Source organism: Passer montanus, unplaced genomic scaffold, assembly GCF_014805655.1.
Source record: "Passer montanus isolate IOZ18808 unplaced genomic scaffold, ASM1480565v1 scaffold51, whole genome shotgun sequence".
Taxonomy (NCBI): Eukaryota; Metazoa; Chordata; class Aves; order Passeriformes; family Passeridae; genus Passer; species Passer montanus.
Genome location: NW_024370041.1, coordinates 5,378,262 through 5,398,123, shown reverse-complemented (window position 1 = coordinate 5,398,123; position 19,862 = coordinate 5,378,262). Strand labels below are relative to the sequence as shown.

The 19,862-nt window shown below is 41.8% G+C and overlaps 2 protein-coding genes across 23 annotated transcripts in view; both read right to left on the bottom strand.

Moving 5' to 3' along the window:
* Positions 1-10,686, bottom strand: part of ADD1 (adducin 1) — a 64,194-nt gene extending 53,508 nt beyond the window's left edge. For 2 of the 18 annotated variants that reach the window (XR_005629259.1, XR_005629258.1), the window contains exon 1: positions 10,494-10,685. The gene's annotated coding sequence lies outside the window, so the exon portion shown is untranslated. Of the gene's footprint in view, positions 1-10,349; positions 10,375-10,472 lie in introns of those variants that run through there. The other 16 variants (XM_039724013.1, XM_039724022.1, XM_039724012.1 and 13 more) reach the window with 12 other exon arrangements.
* A 6,506-nt stretch (positions 10,687-17,192) lies between these two features.
* The window catches only part of SH3BP2 (SH3 domain binding protein 2), a 36,858-nt gene continuing 34,188 nt past the window's right edge, over positions 17,193-19,862 (bottom strand). For all 5 annotated transcript variants that reach the window (XM_039724007.1, XM_039724006.1, XM_039724008.1 and 2 more), the window contains one exon: positions 17,193-19,479. In XM_039724007.1, the coding sequence (XP_039579941.1) occupies positions 19,342-19,479 (138 nt within the window). In that variant the 3' untranslated portion in view covers positions 17,193-19,341. The remainder of the gene's footprint in view (positions 19,480-19,862) is intronic.

Here is a 19,862-nt window from a genome sequence, read left to right as displayed (position 1 = left end):
CAATATATAGGCACTAGAAAAAACAGAATGTAGCATATTCTATTAAACAATATTTAAAACACCCTACTTGTCTAAGATTTATCATCCCTTGACATAAGCATTTCTACACCTCAGAATGCAACGGGTGCACTTGTCCAAGAAAGAGACCCCCAGTGCACCCAGTGGTGTCTGGGCAGTATCTGCCCAAGTTATTGTACCATCTTCAGTTAAAGCCAGGAAACATGAGAACAGATATTCCAGGTCAAGCAGTTCAGATCCCAAGGTAGGGTGGAAAAGGACATTACATCCCCTCCCCCCTCTTACATAAGCTAACCAGCTCCACCTTAAAGACAGCCTTATTGCACTGCTCCTAAGGGAAGGCTGTTGCAGACTCCTATGCCTCCGTTGCTTAGGAACCATCTTTTCTAATTTCCAGATTAGGTTTGTTCTTGGATAGTTTATACCCATTTGTTCTTACACCTCAAGCATAAAAAGCTCTTCTTACCCACCTGTGCTGTTTTGCTCTTTTTTATGAAGAGCAACCTCTTCCATGCTTTGTTTTCCCAGATCAAAGACAACACTCTCTGAGTTCCAGGAATTAGTCTGGATCTCTTTTACTCCAAATGTCCTTTTTACTTGATGGTGGGTTATAGGAATTATATGCAGTTTTTGAGGTAAACTTTCACCAGTACAAGAAAAAGTCAACACACCTTTATTTCTTTAAAGAAAAATATTAGTAGGGCAACAACAGTGTACTTCTTATCCTGATCTCCACTGCTAACTCTGATAGGTTTGTCACCCTGAAGTGTTACAATCCCTTTAATGCTCTTTGATATGACTCCATTTCCTACTGGTCATGTCCTAAGGTCTCACCTTTGTTCTGTGCAAAACCTTCTTTTGTATTGGTGATCCTTGACATCTGATGAAGATCATGAGAATGGCACAAGAAGTAGGAAGAGATAAATGATTTTAATGAAAATACTAAATCTCAAAACTGGTCCTGACAAATTCCACTACTTACATAGTTCCAATACATCATCCACTGGTCATCAAGTTCTGTCCATACTTGACACCTCCTGTCACCATTCAACATCAATTGTCACAAAAAGATCCCTCTGGTTTTTACATGGAATCATACTGCACATTATATGACTTCTATGTTACAAGGGGTCAGCTCTAACCATGTATCCTCTCCAAGAAGTCAGGGATCCTACAAAAAAGAGGGGCTAGATTTCTCTGACAAATCTTCCTCTGCTGGGAGCTGTATCACTTCATACCCTTTTCATCTTACCTCAACACACAACAGCTTTTAATTCTCAATTTAAACAAATCTCTGTGTATTAAGGTCACACTAATAATGCAATTACTATCCCAAATCACCTTTCCCTCTTAAAATTGTGAGTCCTTTCACTGTTCTCCAGCCATCCAATATCCTTCTGCCTTGCCATTTAATAACAATTCTTGCAACTGAGTGTCTAATTACACAAATCACCTACTTCAAAATTGTAGAGTAAATGTTACACAGTTCCACTAATATGCACCCTGCAAGTTGGGCTTCATCTTCATGGAAATCATCTATATAACTTCACTTCAGCATGACCTATGTACATGTGTTCAAAATGTCTTCACTGAAAATTAATGTAGTCTTTCTCAAGTATCTAAATTATTTTTAGTCTTATTTTATTACCCCCATGCTTCCTGACAAGACACATGAAGAGTCTTATTCAAGTTTTCTGCTTACTCCTGATGATCCTCTTCAATTTGCTATCAACCCTGCTAGATCTTGTATCTCTACTTTTTTCTACATGGAAAAAAACCAAAATTTAGTAAGAGCACAAATATTTTATACAAATATTTTATATATTTATAAATATATATTTATTTATATAAATCTATTTTATATTTATTTTGCCAGAGTCACCTGCATTTATTGCTGCATTAGAAGTTCAGCCATCAGGAGTATGCTGCATCAGGAGTAGTGAAAGCACCTCATCAAATAAGCCCTGAACACTGCTGTAAACTGGAATTGCAAGAATATTTGGATGCTAAACAACTTATGGACTGTGCAATTTGAATGTTCACTTCTGCAGTTACAATTATAAACATGTCATTTCATGACACTCAGACACATTTTGGTCTTTTTGCTTTAGTTGAGCCTTTTTTGTCTTGCTTTCCCCTAAACAATGTTTGTGTAAAACATGAATTTAAAAAATTATGCCACAAAGCCTCTTGAGAGCTAGAAATAGGAAAGGCAAGTTAAAGCTGCTTAATTTCAGCTTCACCTTGAATCAGCCAAATAAAGAAAAACAACAAGAGAACCTGTATTATCAATATTTTGGCTTGAGAATAGACTGCACAGCTATTACAAAACTTACTTGGGGGAAAAAGGGGGGAAAAAAAGTCTGCAGAGACAAGGTTCCAATTTAGGATTACCATAGCAACAAAGAGGAGGGAGGAGAAAATTACCAGATTACTCTCTCAGATCATAAAATCCCTGAAAGAACAAATTTAGATTTGAGTTTCAGTCAAATTAACTGAATTCATCCTATTCATTAATGATAAACACATCTAATTAAGGACTAAATTAAACAAGCAAAAACCGTAGTACAAGAAACAAAGTAGCAAATACAACATTTCAGACCTCACCTTTTCCTTCTACCATAAAACACAAATTTGGCATCACAACAGCTCTTCATACCAGCAACCAATAACAGAATTATTTAGGAAGGTGTCTAGTTCTGATTAAAGGTCTGCAAAGAAGAAGAGCCATTTGAAATCTGCCTCATTCTTGTTAAGTGACCCGAGTAGCTACACTACTGAAAATGGGCAATAATGTTCCCCATTTGCCTTGGGGGTGTAATGAATTTCTGAAAATATAGTTTCAGAACAGAACATACAGACATACAGAACAGAACTAACATGTTTCAACACCATATGTGGGCACAATAATGATCCCAAAAATGAGAGAATGTAGAAATAAGCTTAAGCTCCTCAAAAAGGTGATATTCTAAAAAAAAAACCAAAAAACCCCAGGATAACCTAAGCAACTAATTATTCACATGTTTTTAAATTGTGTAATTTTTAACATTCTTAGTATTTCAGAGTTGTTTAAATAAACACCTAAATACAAAATTACATAAACATTAAACATTATATAAAACATTAGCAATGTTTTATTAACAATTATAATTATACATTAACAATATAAAACATTAACATATATTAGTGACTGATTAAACAAGCTTGAACAATAGAAGTCTCTGTCTTTTTGGGAGAGCAGCTATCTCAATCCTTTAACCAGCTCACACTAGACAGGATCCCAAACCCTGCAGCTGAAGTGGCAAATGCAGCTACAAAGGTTTCATTTTGACATTGTGAGCTTTGCTTGAGGTGTGGAGAGCTGCCTCCCCACTTTAGTGGTAAATATTGACCCATAAAGACTGTAAGCCTCAGGCATCTTTTCCACCAGCCAGAATGTTCAATTAATAAGGCTGCCCTCATAATCTGCAAGGCTGCCTAAGTCCAGCTTTCCTGGCTGACATTCAGATTTGAAGCATGTTTCCCAGCCTTCTGTTCACCACTTCTGCCTTTCGCTGACCCACTGCCAAAATGCTCTTTATTTCCTGGTGGCTGGGCAGGCCAGAGGACACTTTCAGAGACTACCTTCTTCCAAGTTGTGCAGCAAACTGTTCACTGTGTTCCCTGCTCTTGGCTCCTCTCCAAGCTTCTGCAGTGAGGGAAAATAGGAGGATACTGGAAGGATTGTCATTGCACCTTCACTGGCCTCTCCTTGTCCCCAAACCAACATCTCCACTAACAGACTGGACCTGGGCCAAAGAAAGAGTCCCAGTCAACAACAAAGCCTCTGGCAGACCTAGAAGTGGCCATCCCACCTGTCAAAATCATTGCCCTGTGCTGCAACCACAAATTCTCCTTCCAGGGGCGAGGCAAGAAACTCAGTATAAGATGGACAACATAACTCAGCAGCATCATGATCAGTGCAAATTCTAAAGGAGATTGAAAGCAAAGTGGAAAACCACACAGACACAGACAGACATTGAGTTACAGCAGCAACAGAATGGAAGAAAAGGATGGTCCTCTCTGAGTCCACCCACCAACCTTCCTGATGCATGAGAGATGAAGCAGCTTTCCTCTGGATGAAGGATTGATCTCTTGTGTCCCTCTCCATCGTGTATGAGTCACTTGCTTTGGGAAAGCCCTACAGAATTTACTAACTTTTTACCAAAATCCCTATATAACTAAACAGGGGAAAAGCCATAATTTATATGTACAGCTGAGATCTAAGCAAACATCTAAGATCATTATTCATCTCTTTTTTCTGCCTATTCAAAACCATTGTAATGCTATACCATAAACATTGTACATATCCAAATAAATTTTAACTGTATACTTCTGGCCACCAACACTTAATGAAAAATAAATTTACAAAAACAAAACTATTTTATCGTTAATTCACCTATAAAAGACATAAATTTATTCCAAAATAGTTCCAAGTTATCAGTTATAACTGAAATCACCAAACTGTCTTGAAGACTCACCATCTCATAAATTTTACTCTAAGCCCAAGAGGCTGGAGGAAAAAAAACCCAAACAAAAAACCAAAAAACCCCACACTTCACTGTGTACTAGTAGACTTAAAAATAATATCCACAGTAAGGAAAGAAAATTGACTTTGGAATCAAAATAGAATCTTGTGCTTTACACTGAATCTGTTATTCAAATCATATGGAAATTTGAAGTGACATTTAAAAATAAAGTGACACATTAGCTGTGTAGAACTTTACCTGAAAATCATTGAAACCTTTCCAGGAAACTGAAAACAACTAGAAAAAAATGACATAACTAATGAAACATTATTTGCTACCTATGCTTCCCTATTTACGCTTTTGAAGTTCTCACGTTCCCCCCACACGGCGAGGGAGTGCCGAGCTCCCTGCTGCCCTGCCCGGCTGCCCAGGCCGAAGCGCGGGGCTGGCTCGGCCCGGACCCCGCACAGCCCCTCTCGGAGGGACACACGGAGGCATCGCAGCTCTGCCACACACCGGCAGAAAGCTTTTGTGCTCCAAGTCACCGCTGTCCTGTTCAATTCAGCCGGCTGCAGCTAACAGTTTAAGAGAAAAAGGAAGTAAGTCGCTTTAACTCTGGAACACTTTAAGCTGTGTTGTTTCAAGGTCACTACATAAAGCTTTGCTAGACAAGATCTTTTGGAGAAAAAAAAGCCAAGTATATGGTACCTCTCAGTTAATGCACAACAGCAGCAATGTGCTTTTCCAATGAATTTTAGATGGAATGGATGCTTCACAAGTGCACACACTTGATAGATTTTTAGCAATATTTTGCACTGACAATACCTGAAGAAATTGCTTCATCTGTTAAAACACCAAACTTAGGGTATGCTCTGTTCTTCATCTCCACAGTCACAATGCACCAACAGTGAAGTTATGCTCAGTCATTTGTAGCACACACACAGAACAGCAGCAAAAGAAATAAACCCAAACAGCAACAACAAAAAACAGGCAACTGAAAAACAGAGAAGACAGTTTTCATGGGTCAAGGTTTTCCTCAGCGCTTTCTGGTTTAATCTGGCATAAACTATAATAGAATTCAAATAGTTCAAGACCTAAAACAATATACCAAACTTAGGGTATGCTCTGTTCTTCATCTCCACAGTCACAATGCACCAACAGTGAAGTTATGCTCAGTCATTTGTAGCACACACACAGAACAGCAGCAAAAGAAATAAACCCAAACAGCAACAACAAAAAACAGGCAACTGAAAAACAGAGAAGACAGTTTTCATGGGTCAAGGTTTTCCTCAGCGCTTTCTGGTTTAATCTGGCATAAACTATAATAGAATTGAAAGAGTTCATCAGACCTCCCAAGATTCAAGACCTAAAACAAGATATAGAAGCATAAAAAGCAATACAATACACTTGAAATTTGTACAAACAAATCAAAAACAACCCCCCAAAAAACCTAAGTTTCTATGGCTCCAAGTCAAATTACAGGTTTTAATCCAAAATTGCTTTTACATGTTTACTGATTCCAACCAAAAACCTAGATCTGTTTTTTTTGTTGCCCCCTAGTCTTTGGAGCATAACTGCATCACAACAATCATCTACTCATTTGATTTGAAAGTATCAAAAATACCATAAACTGTTATTGATTAACTGCTACTACTGCTTCCATGACCCCTTTACAGCACTTCAGTTAGGTATATGAAAGAAAAACAAAATCTCAAAATTCTGAAATATTTTACTTCTTATTTATTCAGACTTCCTGAGTCTAGATCTGAAAATCATATGTACCATATGGTACAAAAATCAGCGATTTAAAAAAGACATTAGTCAGTTAAAAATGCAAAGGAATGTTTGATTAGTCTGAAGAGCACACATATGCCAAATCCCAGTTTAAAAGAGCAGCTCCTAATATCACAGTTCTAAAGCTGAATTGAGATTTGCTTTCATTTTTGCTAATTTTTAATTAATCTGCAGGGAAAACCATTCAAATAAGTGATAGTGAAAAACTCTATGATGCTCATCAGTTGTTATTGCAAGTGATGTGAGTCTGAAAGGCTGATCTTTCACTAGATAACAACTGAATCCAGCAGAGCAGGCAGAGATCACTCCTCGGAATGCAATCCAATTAGCAAGGTCAAAGGGAGGAAGTCAGGAAGGGACTGAAGAAGTTGTTACTCCTGTTTGGCTACACCTTCAAGGACAACGTTTTCAGTTTCTCTGAAAGGTCCCAGTCAGTCCAGCAACACGAGCGGGCACTCTGCTCAGCCAGCCCGACGGGCAGCAGTTATTCAAATGCAAACCTTTACTTGCCCTGGAGAGCAGTTGGACTCTGAAATTCCCCAGAGCAGCAGCAACACAAACTTATTCAAGACCAGGACCACTGGTTGGCATGTTGAGCCCGAGTCCTGATGGCAAACGACCCCATCTCAGCTGACACCTGATGTGGAGAGCAGTACTTCTGAAAAGGGCGTTTCCTGGAGCCTCTTCCCCTACAACATTTGCAGCTACCAACCACCAAACCTTCTGAACCGACAAGGCCACAGTAAACAACACCCACTGTGTGGTGAGCAAAGAAACCAATTACTTGCTTCAATTTGTCTAAAGACTATCAAGATAATTCTCAATAAACAACAGATGCTTACTGAGATGGTAACAGATGTTATATATTCCTACAGAACCCTCTTATGGTATTCATGATACTTTAGAGTGAGAGAAAAAACAGCCGTAGAACAGGGCAAATTTAAAGTAAAAATTACTAGAGATCAAAATCTGTATAACCAGTACTTTTTAAGCATTACTACCTCTAATGAAAAGCTTTCCTCAGGAAAGCAACTGGTTCACATGATTTACATTTTACACCTTTCTCTAGTGACAGGTTTGTACAGCTCCTGCTCTCAGCCCTAGCAAAACCAGAGTATTTTTTTAAGAGAAATGCTGAGTAAGTAGCAAAACTAAGTAATATTTTCCTATTCCCCTGAGCAGGCTGATTAAATTATATGAATGAAAACTGCCTAACTTAGGTAAGCTAGGGACTTCTACTATTTTTAAAATATATGTGCTTTTGAACCTGTTATTATAGAAGATGCATAACTTAGCAGAAGAGCTTTGGACAGGTTCCTCAGCAGATGTCAAATGACCTGCACAATGGAATCAGCAGAGTAAACTTACATTCACATCTGCTCACATTCACTTTTCAAATATAAAGCACATACCACCCTAAAACTGCCCAAGAAGTATTTCGTTGCAGTGTGAATTACTGCTGCAGTGCTGTTTCACAAATCATTTTGTGGTGCAGCATGGTCCAAGAGTAAGTTCTAATTTCAAGTCAGAAAATCAGCATGGTTTTTTCTTCATGCCCTCATGCCTCAGGTGTCTCTGCTGCACAGCAAAAGCAGCATTGATTCACTCCACTTCACTGAGGTAGTGGGCAAGTTTTATTAATATGCATTTTTCCCTCAAAGCAGGACTGGCTCATTTGCACAGCAACAGTTTGGGGTTTACAAATTACTCACCATTCACCACTGCTACAACCCTTTAATAATTAAGAAAGCTATTTCCACCAGTCAGAAAAGCAGTGGGTGCAAGACTTACTGCCTAGGCTCCTCAGGAAGCACTTGTCACACAGAAGCAATCTAGCAGCAATCACCATGCTAAGCAGTCTTCTAGTTTGAAACTTTCAGTTCTATTATTTAATTCTATTTATTAACAAAATAGGCTACTTCAAAATTCTTTTTTTTTTCCTCCTATGCCAAGTCATGGAATGTTGGATGGGATTTGCTAAAGGCAGTTCAGTTCATGCTGTGAAATGACACTTCAAAAACCAAGACTTGGGGCAGAAGCAGTTTTAGCCCTACTTCTGTCAAAGTCTCTCAGTGCTCAGAGAGGTTTTTTCTACCTAACTTCACCAGATGATCCAAGTCCCTACACAGAATCACGCACTGCTCTGGGCTGGAAGGAGCCTTAAAGAGCACCCAGTTCTGAGCCCCCTGCCATGGGCATCCTCCACTAGACCAGGCTGCTCAGAGGCCTATCCCATACGTGCAAAATAACATTAATACTGATGGTGAATCCCAAAGAATGAGAAGAGGCGAGTCATTTTCTGTTGGATACTTCTAAAAAAACTGTCACAGAAAAAGACTGATTCAGTAAATGACCTCCTTCACTCTGCAGCATTAGTGAGCCACACTCTAATGAACTTACTGGCACAACAGGCCAGCAAAAACACTTGCTTCAGATGAAGCACATTCTGATTTTTCACACTTATAATCATCAAGCACAGAAAGAAAACATTCAGTCAACAGAATAGTTTTTGGCTAAAAAGCACTGTTCTCAGCATAGAACTTCATACAGTAAAAGTACAAGACACTTAAACATGCAAACACAGTAATGCACATATTATCATGCTGCAGCAAAGATGCAAAACCTTGCAAATGCCTCTTCCTCAAAACTCTCCTCAGAAAACCACCAAGTTTAAATTCAGTGAGGCAAATCATATAGATCATTACATTCACTCAAGATTATATCAAATTTGCTGGCATCAAATCTGCTTACTGAATATAAAGAAATACCAAAGCCACCTGTTTCAGCAGTCTCGCCCATAGTTGCATTTGTTTGTCGCTTATTACACAAGTGCTCTTAAAAGAATATTTCCTTACTGAGAAACAGAAATTTTATACATTATATTTAACAAAAATGGGAGCCAATCTTAGAAATAGTTTACATACCTTTAAATTATTTTGCTCTATTAAAAAAAAAAAAACAAAAAAACAACCCAAAACAACCCACAAACACAAAAAAACCTCCTGAATTTGTGACAATTAAGGACTGTCAATAATTCCATTGGCACACATGTTACAAGAACCAGAGCTGTAAACAGCCTGTCTGCAGGGAGATACCTGTAGCTTTCAGCAGAGCACAGAGGAGGAATTATCCAGCAGCAGTTGCAGTTTGAGAATTCATAAGCTCAAGGTAGACACGTTTTGTAAAGCTCTATATAAAAATGTGAGTCACAGAGCAAGAAAACTGAACACCTTTGGTTTACGATAATGTTGTGATCTACAGCAACTTTCCAAAAGGCAAAGAATAAAACCAAACCAGCAGTGAGCTTACGCCACAGAGCCACAGCAGCATCTCAGGAAAGATGCAAATCCCGTGCTATTCCTAGCCCCCACCTCAACACAGCCATGGGTATTTTTCCAGCTTGACTGGATTTTCCCCCTCCCTAATTGCTAGTTTTAACTAAAGCCAACACAGATTAAGAATCAACCCTAAAAGCAGCACAGCGAGCGTGCAGCAATTACGTGCAGAAAGGCATGTGACATTCTGTATCAAAAGCAGACCCCAGAAACGCTAAAACGCAGCTACCCCTTCCAGCAGAGGAAACAAAACAACTGCCCGCCTGCTGCTGGTGCCCCGCCAATCCCCAGCACCGCGCACTCGCACCCCAAACCCTCCCTCGCTCCTGCGCCTCTGCGGACGATGACTCGGACTCTCCAGAGCCCGCATGCCGCCCCGCACAGCCCGCGGGTCACGGCTGGGGCCGGCACGAGGGGCAGCTGCAGCGGGAGGGCGGCGGGGGCAGCCGCAGCGCTCGGTGCAGCGGAGATTCCAACGCCGAGCGGCCGCTGCCTGCGGCGGTGGCGGTGTCAGGAGCATCCCGGCGGGCACGGCACGGGCACGGCGCCTCCCGAGGCAGCGCTGACGGCAGCCCGGCCCCGCAGCCCCCGCCGTGCCCCCAAGCCCGCCGCAGCCCCTCACAGAGCGCTTTTGCGCACACCCCGCCACGTTTTCCAGGCGGACACGGCCCCCTCCGCTCCCCTCGGGGCTCACCGAGCCGGTTCCAGTGTCTGCGCCCCAGCCTCTCCTTGCCGCCCCCTCCTCCCCTCCCCGCAGCGCCCGTCTCCCCGTCACTGCCCGCCCGCCGCCGGCTGCGCCCCTCAGCCTCCTCCGCACCGTCACCGCCGCGCCGCTCACCCGAGGGCAGACGAGAAGGGGCGAGCGCGAAGGGGCCGCCGCGGCCGGTCCCCTGGCGAGGCTGTGGCTGCTCGGTCCCCGCCTCCCGCCGCTCCCGCCGCCCCCTCAGGCACCGAGCGGCCCCCGCCCGACAGGGTGCGGCTTCCACAGCCCGCAAGCCCAACAACGGCGCCGCCCATTGGCGGGAGGGCGCGCGCCCGACGAGTAAGCGGCTCTGCCATTGGCGGAGGGGAGCGGGGGGCGGTGCGGCCGGGCCGCCCCTGGCGGCTCCCGGAGCGCCGGGGGGGCCCGGGCGGCCGGGAACAGGCAGGGAGAGCCTTCGGACACAGGGAAAGGGCTTCTCGTGGCGCTGGGTCCCGGCGGAAAGGAGCGGCGCGGCGCCTGGGAAGCTTATCTAAGAGCGGGCCGGGAGATAGGCGCGGGCAGACATCGCCAATCGGCGAGGGCGCTGCGATAAGGGCTCGCTATCGCGCTGCGCGGCCGATCGCTGTCAGCTCGCAGCAAGGCCAGGCGATCCGGCAGGGCGGGACTCGGGCTTGAGACCTGCCTTGGCCAGGGCTGGAGACACCTGGCACTGCCCAAGGTGTTTGAGCAGAGGAATCTGCTCAGGATGTGGAACGCCAGGCGGGCGAGGAGCCGCGCTCTCGCTTGAGGAGTGTGCGGATACATCGCACAGAGCAGGGCTCTGTAAATCGCCTCACATCTTCTGAATCCTTGGAGAATCCTCGCTTTTTATAGTCACGGCACCAACTATAAAGTTAACTTCTTCTGCTGTCTATTTTCTGTCCATTTGTAGTGTCGTTTCTGTATAATTTTAATTCTGCTGGTCCACACGGCTGCGTGCTGTATAGAATGCCGCCTGCCACGGGACAAATGAAGACTCGGTGTCTGGGAACAAGCTCTCAGAAACAGTAAACCCTTCTCCTCTGCTGTCTATAACCCCATCCCCGAGTTACCCATGTGTAGGGAAGACTCCAGTGAGTAGAATCTGATGGATTTCAGGATCCATAAACGCCTCCTGTGGAATGTGGGAGGAATCCAGCCTGCTCCAATCACTTCCACCAAGGCAACACTTACCTAAAACCTCCACTTAGCTGAAAACAGGCCACAGAGATATGCATAAACTTGTCTGTGAATTCAGCCACCAAAAGTGGCGGTTCAGGTGTCAGGTGAAGGCACAGAATGATTGCAGCACCTCTGACAAGAAGGCCCTGCTGGACATGGATGTGCCTAATCAGAACCACCCCACAGCTGGACATGTGTTAGTGCAATTACTAATGATTAGCAAATCGTGTCTGAGCATGTTTTGTAAGAACTGTTGCAGTAAGCCTGACAGGTTAACACCATTTCACGAGCCTGGTGCTGATCCCTGTAGACCCAGTGGGTGTGTGTGCACACATGCAGCATACTCTGTCCCTGCTCTGCACCTGCAGGCTCCAGCCACCTGCCCATGCCGTGTCTTCTCTTTGATTACTTGTCAAAATACTCCATCCTGGCATCTCCCTTCCTTTCTTTCCATTTCTCACCAAGGCATTTAACACACAGATCTCTCTCTTGTCTTAGAAAGTAAATGGGAGAATAGACTTTAGATCCAACTCAGCAAAAAAATACTGCTTTGTTTCACAGTTAATGGGTTTCCTCTCCAGCTCAGCATGTGGCTCTGAGACCAGCAGTGGCAGGAAGGATGGGGATGCTGAGGGCAGCAGCAGTGCCCAGGGCTGGGGGAGGGCAGGGTAATTTCTTTCCCTGGCAGTGCTGGCTCAAAGTGCTTGTGTAACTGCAGGGTGCAGTGACATGAGCAGCTTGAGCTGATCAAAGGATGCCTTTCATCAGCTCTGTTGGCTCTTGTGCTGCTGGTGAGTGCTGTTCCTTTACCTTTCTCTTCTGCTGTCCTACTTTGTGACCTGCCCAAGGGCACAGGTTCCTGCTGTCCCCTTCCAGCCTTCCCCCTGCCCCTTGCATTATCTCCCATAATCACAATGCCATTGTTTCACCTGGCTAATCTGAAAGAAAAATGGGGGGGAAAGGGGGGGTGCAGCTTTCTGCTGAATCAACCAACTCCCTCCACAGGCTGAGGCTGTGACAGCTGATGCATGACTGTGTTTATCTTCCCTGCTCAGCTTTTGGCCTGCCCAGGTTCCTGACCTGCCTCTGCCCAGCTGCAGGAAGGGCAGTGCTGGTGCCATGGCAAAGGCAGGGCTACATGGGCAGACACTCAAGGGAGGGCTCATAATACTGGCACAGACTAAAGCTGTGTGCTCTGCTGCTGAAAAATGACAAGATAATCTCAAAAAGCACTTCTGCATTATTTAAGACACAAAGAACTTGTCTTTGTTAACTCTTGCCAGCTGGGTTTGCAGCATTGCAGCTACAATAAAAGGTACAGCATGAACTACACTGTGTTTTTCAGCCTGCAGTGTTTGATTCCTTCAAGATTTTGGGTTGCTGGTGAGGGTTCTGAGAAAAAGACCAAGGCAAGCTTGTTGCCAGTAGGCTTCCACTTACCATATGCACACCTGCACATGTACTGGAGAATGGTTCCTGCCTTTCAAATCATAGCTGTTCTCCTCAGCAGGCTCCAGCAGCAGCAGCACTGGACTCAACTTACAGCACAGAGTGTCAAATAAAAGAGTCAATGTGAATGTATTCATTTACAAGTTATTTTCATGTGCCTTTACTAGATACCAGAAAAATAGCACTGTACAAGTATTTTTATGCAGCTGACCTCTCTACCTGGCATTAAGACTTCTCATGCTCAGGTAGCACTAGCTGATGTCCCACATCTGGCATTAGGACATTTATCTTTTCCTTTATATGGGCTACACTTATTCCACATAAGCAGTTCCAGGTGAGTTTTCTCACCCATAAACAGGGACTGATAGGAAGGTAGCAGTAATGTTGATTTTTCTCTCTTGACCTGCCAGAACTGTTCTGTCCTTACAGTCTGTTGACTGGGCAGGATTGTTTGCCTACTCTCATCATCTGTCTTCATCTCACACAGACCTACTCCATTTCCCAGAAAAAGTTCTGGATCCTCCAAATAAAAAAATGCCAGTATGTGAATTATCTGTTGCTTTTCCCTTGGGCCTTCAAAAGGAGAGTCTTAGCAGCAAAACTTCCTTGTGCCAGCAAAGTAAAAGCCAGTCCCTGGCCAGCCACACCAGAGCTGGAGTGTTGGGAGGGTGTGTGGGGGCAAACACAAGTTACCTGTACAAAATACCCCAAGAACAGCCCTCTGAGTGCTGCCTCTCTCCCTGGCACCCAGGACTCTGCTGGCAGTGGGACAAGGCAGCTTACACACATGCAGCAGTGCTATTGAAAAGCTCATGAGGGGTTTGTCTTTGAAATGATTGCATTTAAATGCCTTTTTCAAGGTTATGTAATGGGTTATCTTCATTTCAGCTGTGCATAACACCAGTAGTAATATCTCATTCTTTATCTGTACTATTACCAAAGTTGGTCATTGTATGTAAGGTCTGAAGTACATGAATTCTTATGCTTCAGAGGGAGCTCTTTTTTGAATTTTACTCATTTATGCAAGGAAGGAGAACTTTCCCAATGGACTGAAAATAGCATGTAGAAACAATTTTAATGTGGGTTCAATAGAAAAATTACATGGAGTAAAAAAGTGCATTCTGGTCTACTTTCATCTCTCTCCACAATCAAACAAAAACACATCTGAGGTTTGTTTGAGCTGGAAAAAAAAAAGAAAATTAGGAGAACTGAAACAGCAGGTGGGCAAAAGGGCAGAGCAGCTGGAATAGGCTGATACTAAATGTTGCCAAATTTTATACAATCTTAATCTGAGAGGCCACTTTGGCTTTAAATTGGAAAAATATTGACTTTATGCTCAGGGGACATGGGAAAACTTTTATACATGATTGAGATAAAATGTAAATGGAGCTACATGGTTCAAGCTGGTTAACAGCAGTTGCAGTTAAACAGAACCAAAGGTGCAATGATTGCTTTACACAAAGGAACTCCAGCAACCAACATTCTCTTTTAATGTTGCAATAGTCGTTGTGAAGGTTTGGGCTTGTTTTTCCAAAATGCTTTTCCAAGTAAAGCCAATTAATTTAATTGCAACATCTATTACTTCCTGAGTATCATCTGCCTTCTAGTTGTATGTTCTCTGCTAGTGCTTCCAGTGTGACTAGAGCAGCTGAAATTGTTTTTAGCTGCTCTGCAATGACATCTTCATCCTTAATAGTAGGAGAAGGAAAAAAGGCATTAAAAGAAGTTAGAACTTTTGAACTAACTTTAGCACTACAAGCAGACTCAACAGGGTAAAACAGAGAAAGGAAAAACTTACCAAGGCAAGTTCAAATTAATGAGGAGGGCTAAGAAGCATAAGAAAATATTTTAAGATAGTTACTATTTTAATTATTATATACAGGAGAAAGTTAATTAATCTTGAGAGAAGCTTTGTAATATTAGAATATCAAATTTTTAATTTCTTAAACTCACATTTAATTTTAAAATGGCACATTTTCAGCAGTGCTCCCATGGTGAGGGTGTGGCTGTCATTTTCTTGGAAAAATAAATCAGCATGAATATTAGCACAGTGCAAATTAATGTCAATTAAAGCACAACATAATCAACAAAGCCTAAAACAGACAGCTTGTGAAGCCACAGCTGGAGCACCTTTCCATATTAGCCGTGTAATAAAACCTTTAATAACTTTCCCTGGGACACTCTCCTGTTTTCTGTGCTGCTCTGGTGGCCCTTTCACATCACTGGCCTTCAGCAGAGGTGCAAAACTCCAGCCATGCAAAAGGCTGTCCAGGGCAGAATTTCAGTGCACACCAGCCAGTCCAAGAACCTGCTGTGCTGGGATAGTACCCAGCAGGAGCTTGTATGAAGGGGTTGTTCAAAGGCAGGGAAGGTGGTAACTCAAAGAATGATTAAATGCTTTCCCCTTGTTTTATAGATCCAGTGATCTAATCCCACAAATGGTTTTTATCACTGTTATTTCTGTGCAAACCACCTCCAGGAGAGATATGTGGTGTAAAACCACATTAAAAGTGATTCTTTGATATCTCCAAGATTACTTGCCTCTGAGGACCACAGGATCAGCCTGAGAGTTTGAATTACCCACTTCCTGGGAACTAGATACTGTAAGGAGGAAGGTACAAGTGAGGGACACTAATGACCATGCTGTAATTACAATGCAGCAATGGGAACCCTGCAGGAATAGATTTGGAGGTGGCTGTGCTACAAGGCTTACTCCATACCTGAAGCCTACTGAACATAACCACTTCAGCCCATGCAGTTTTAAAGTGAGCTCAAACTTTCCATCTAGAATTCTAGTAGTGTTTGGTATTTGATATTTTGGTACTTTAAGTATAGTAAAAGGACTAGAAGCTCTCCCACTTTGGGGTCTGTAAGTGTGGGCATCTCAAGCACTCCCACTGTTAGGAAAAAAACCCCTCCTTGACTTCAAGGAGGTGAGTATTTCATAAGATGGAAACTATTGCAACATTTGCTTGCTGCTATTTTATGTTCAGAACAGCTGCCTAATATTTCACCATGTGCATAAATTTAGGTGATGCTCATATGTCCACTATGTAAATTCTACCTCAAAGTATATTTTAAGAATAATTTAAACACAGAAAGATTAATTTATCTCTTTGTTCTTTAGGTTAGAAGACATTAAGATGAGTAATTCTGCTAAACAATATTGCTACTTGTTTGAGGCAAATGAGCCAAAAGAGTCTTAAGTTTCAAAGACCCAGCCTATTAAGTTTCCACTTGAAGTTAGCTTTGATCTCTAGGTTCTATCTGAAGTCACTTAAGATTGATTTATCCCAAATGACTTCCACACACATGCTCAGCTGCTGGATTCCTGTTGTGTGGATCCCTGTGTGGAACAGGCTGACCAGCAGATGGCCCCAAATTCTACATAATCACACTTTCAGCTAAAATCTTCAGCGTCCTTTTGCACGTTCCAAAGGATGAAGCCACTTGAGGCCACAAATACTCTTGCTACTTATTCACATTCTTGTGAAAACAAGTTCTGAGGTGGGGAAAGCTTGACTGCTGACACAAAGCACCTCTATTCTCATAGAAAAATTGTTTGGATATTGGTTCACTTTTTATGACGTGCTACCACTGATTGTCCCTTGTTTTATTTTCAAAAGCACTCTAATTTTTTTTTTCCTAGAACAGCAATCCCCATCCAAATATGACCTGTAATACTTTTATCTGGAGGTTCAGTCACAGGAGGCAAGACTTTTTCCAAACTACTATCAATGACTTTGACTTGGACATTACAAAACTCATTAACTACATTCTTTATGTGCATCAAATGCTGCTTTTACAATTCCCCACAAACTATTTTAAAGCTGAGGAGCTTGCAGAAGGTTGTAGACACGAAGGCTGCTTTGTGGTGAAGGAATGAGCAGAGGCAGACTAGTGAGAAATACAGGGGACATACTGAGCCATGCCTTGTAGCTGTGTCTTTCCTCCCTACAAACACCAGAAACTCACCTGATTTCTTCTAAGACAGACTAGACTGGTATGCAGGAGCAAGAGGAAGAAAGAGTCTAAATGATTGCAGATTTGTTTAGAACATGAAGATTTTCTTCTTAGGGGCACAGAAAATTAATTCCTCTAACTCCACTATTAGAAGAACACAGATACAAACAAAAGCATGGGAACCCACCCCCATGAAATTAAAGACAACTGCACAAAATGAGGTGGACTGGCATTGAAAGTTTATCCATTTCAGAAATCTATACATTTAGATACAAAAGGCAATTACACAAAAATTTACATATTTGCAACTCTTGTATAACACAGGTAAAGAGCGTGTTATGGTTTAAACGGATGTTTACAATTTAAAAATCTTCTGAGTGTAAGGTTGAGCAAACAATCAAATACCTGAATAGGGCCCCAAAGAGAGCATACTATAAATAATATTGTCATGACACAATGAAGTCAATTATTCCCAGGCAGAGAAAATCTTACTCTGTAGACAGTTAGGTGTGAATATTGCAAGAAACTTGAACTTACTCTGATATACATAAAATTATTTGCCAAAAAAGATTTTAAATGCAGTCTTGGCTGAGCCTTCTTTAGAGAGGATCAATGTCAGGGTAGTGCATGGCAGGGATACTAATTTAAAATAAAAGGAATAAGACTCAAAACATCCAACATTCAAAAGAATCTGAATTTTAAGTACTTCACATTCTTTACACACATAAGCCCTATTACAGCAGGAACAGAGATCAAAAGACTGATATTGTGTGTGTCTGTGTCTCTTGAAAAAGATAGAGGCAGAATTTCCTGCCTCAATTCCTGTATATGTCCTCATAATCCATCTGATTAGTAAGGAAAATTCCTTAGGGACTAAGTCCTGGTTTATTGTTTTCATAAAAAGCAAATTCTTATGCTGTAATTTATTTTTCATTTTAAAGTTGTGACCATCTAATGGTAACAAGATTAAAATGGACATATATAAACTTTGAAAAGGTAACAGAAAAAGTTTATGAATACAAATTCAGACTGATAAAAACTAGATACCTTCTGTTTCAGAAGTGGCAGAATTTTTTTACTATTATTACAAGTCTTGTAAACATTATTAGAGTATGAGATGTTATGACAATATTTTTTGATCAACAAAATTACTTAAGAGGTTATTAAAATTAATTTCTCCTCCATATTAAAATTCAGGAATAGAGTAATTTTGGCATAAACATCAAGCCCTTGGATTTAGGATACCTGTCCCCAAAATATTAGGGAACAAATGTTAAAAGCACCCTGGTATTGTATATCACTGACAATAGATTAAAGACAGATTTTTGTTTTGCATGCAACTACAAACTGAGTAGAAATTTTAATAATAAAAGAAGTCTTGGTAGCAGACTAGGGTAGTGTGTTTTGCCCTAGAACAGAAAAGAATGCAGCTGGCTGACAACAAAATGTGACCACAAAGATTTTTGGATTGATAGTAGTACCACAATCATGGTTTTAGGGGTTTTTTTGTGCTTTGTTTTAAAGAACCTTTGACTATGGCAACGTGAGTTCGAGCTGCTAGTTGGAATTTGGAACGTTCAAATGGCTCCCTTCCCTTCCCCCAAAATCTCAAGCAGCCCCTTCTCTTTTCTCATACCCTTTAAAAATACCAGTGGCACGAACCCTTTCCAGTTCAGAAGTAGGTAATGGAGCTCCCATGAAAGCCAAATCAATATTGTTCCACTCTTCTCTCAAGTGCATGTCATTAAAGAGTATGTGGGATGCCAGACAGGACCTGATAGTGATTACTGTACTCAGAAGGTACAAGGGTATAAGAGGTGGCTTAAAAAAAAGCCTCATTTCCTGATCATCTTTACCTATAGTAAATAAAATGATTTGCACAGAAATCTTCATTATGTACACATCAGCTATACAAGTAATACAAAATATCTCAGTAGAGCACCAATGCTGACTTTAGGAGTAGTATTTCCAAGTCAGAGTATTAGTATTCCCTGTCACAAATAAATTCTGACATACTTTCAGAGTGTCCATTTTCTAGATCAGCTGTATTCAGATCACTTCTTTGCTCATGTGCATCTTCAACATTCCAAGGAGATTAGTAATAGCAGCAGTTTTATAAAAGGTGTGGGTATCTTGGACAGCTTTCACAGCATAATCAGTTCAGATCTTTCTAAAGAAAAAGACCATAAAATCCACTGATCTGGACTCTAAGGTTTTACCAGAAGTTCATTAAATGGAATTTATATAACAATTTATGAGAGAATAAATGGTGGACACAGACTCAGTCTGTGTGTGCAAACAGCAGGATGTCCAGCTGGCAGGAGTCCTGTCCTCAGGGGCAGCAGGGTGTCAGTGAGCCATGGCTGTCCTGTCACCTTGGCTTAGAGTAGCCATAAGGACACCTGAGAATCAGGCTGTCATGACTGGGTAAGACATGAGTGCTGTAGTATTCCACCAAACTTCCCATGTTCAAAAACAGGATGTCTGAATCCAGGTAAAACTTGCCATCCTGTTGTAGAACAAAAACATATGTAACCATTGACAGTAATGTTTCCAGATCAATGTCTAAAGGAAAAAGTTCTGATGATGTTCTGGCCCTAAGTTCTTTCAAATACACTATTCCTTTGCAAACTAGTCCATCACACAAATAAGTCCAAATTAAACTCAGGAATTTAGTAGGATTTGACTGGGGCTGAAATTTATGACAAAGCAATTAGAAAGCCCAGATCTGAGTACTCGAACTTTTATCCTAGACCAGGTATTTGTAAATCAGCTGATTCTTACTGTCAGAGGTGGGAACAAATTTAGACTTGAACTTGCTAATTCTGGTATTTACCTATATGCACCCCCCTTTTAATACACACAGACATATATAATCTAAAGATACATATG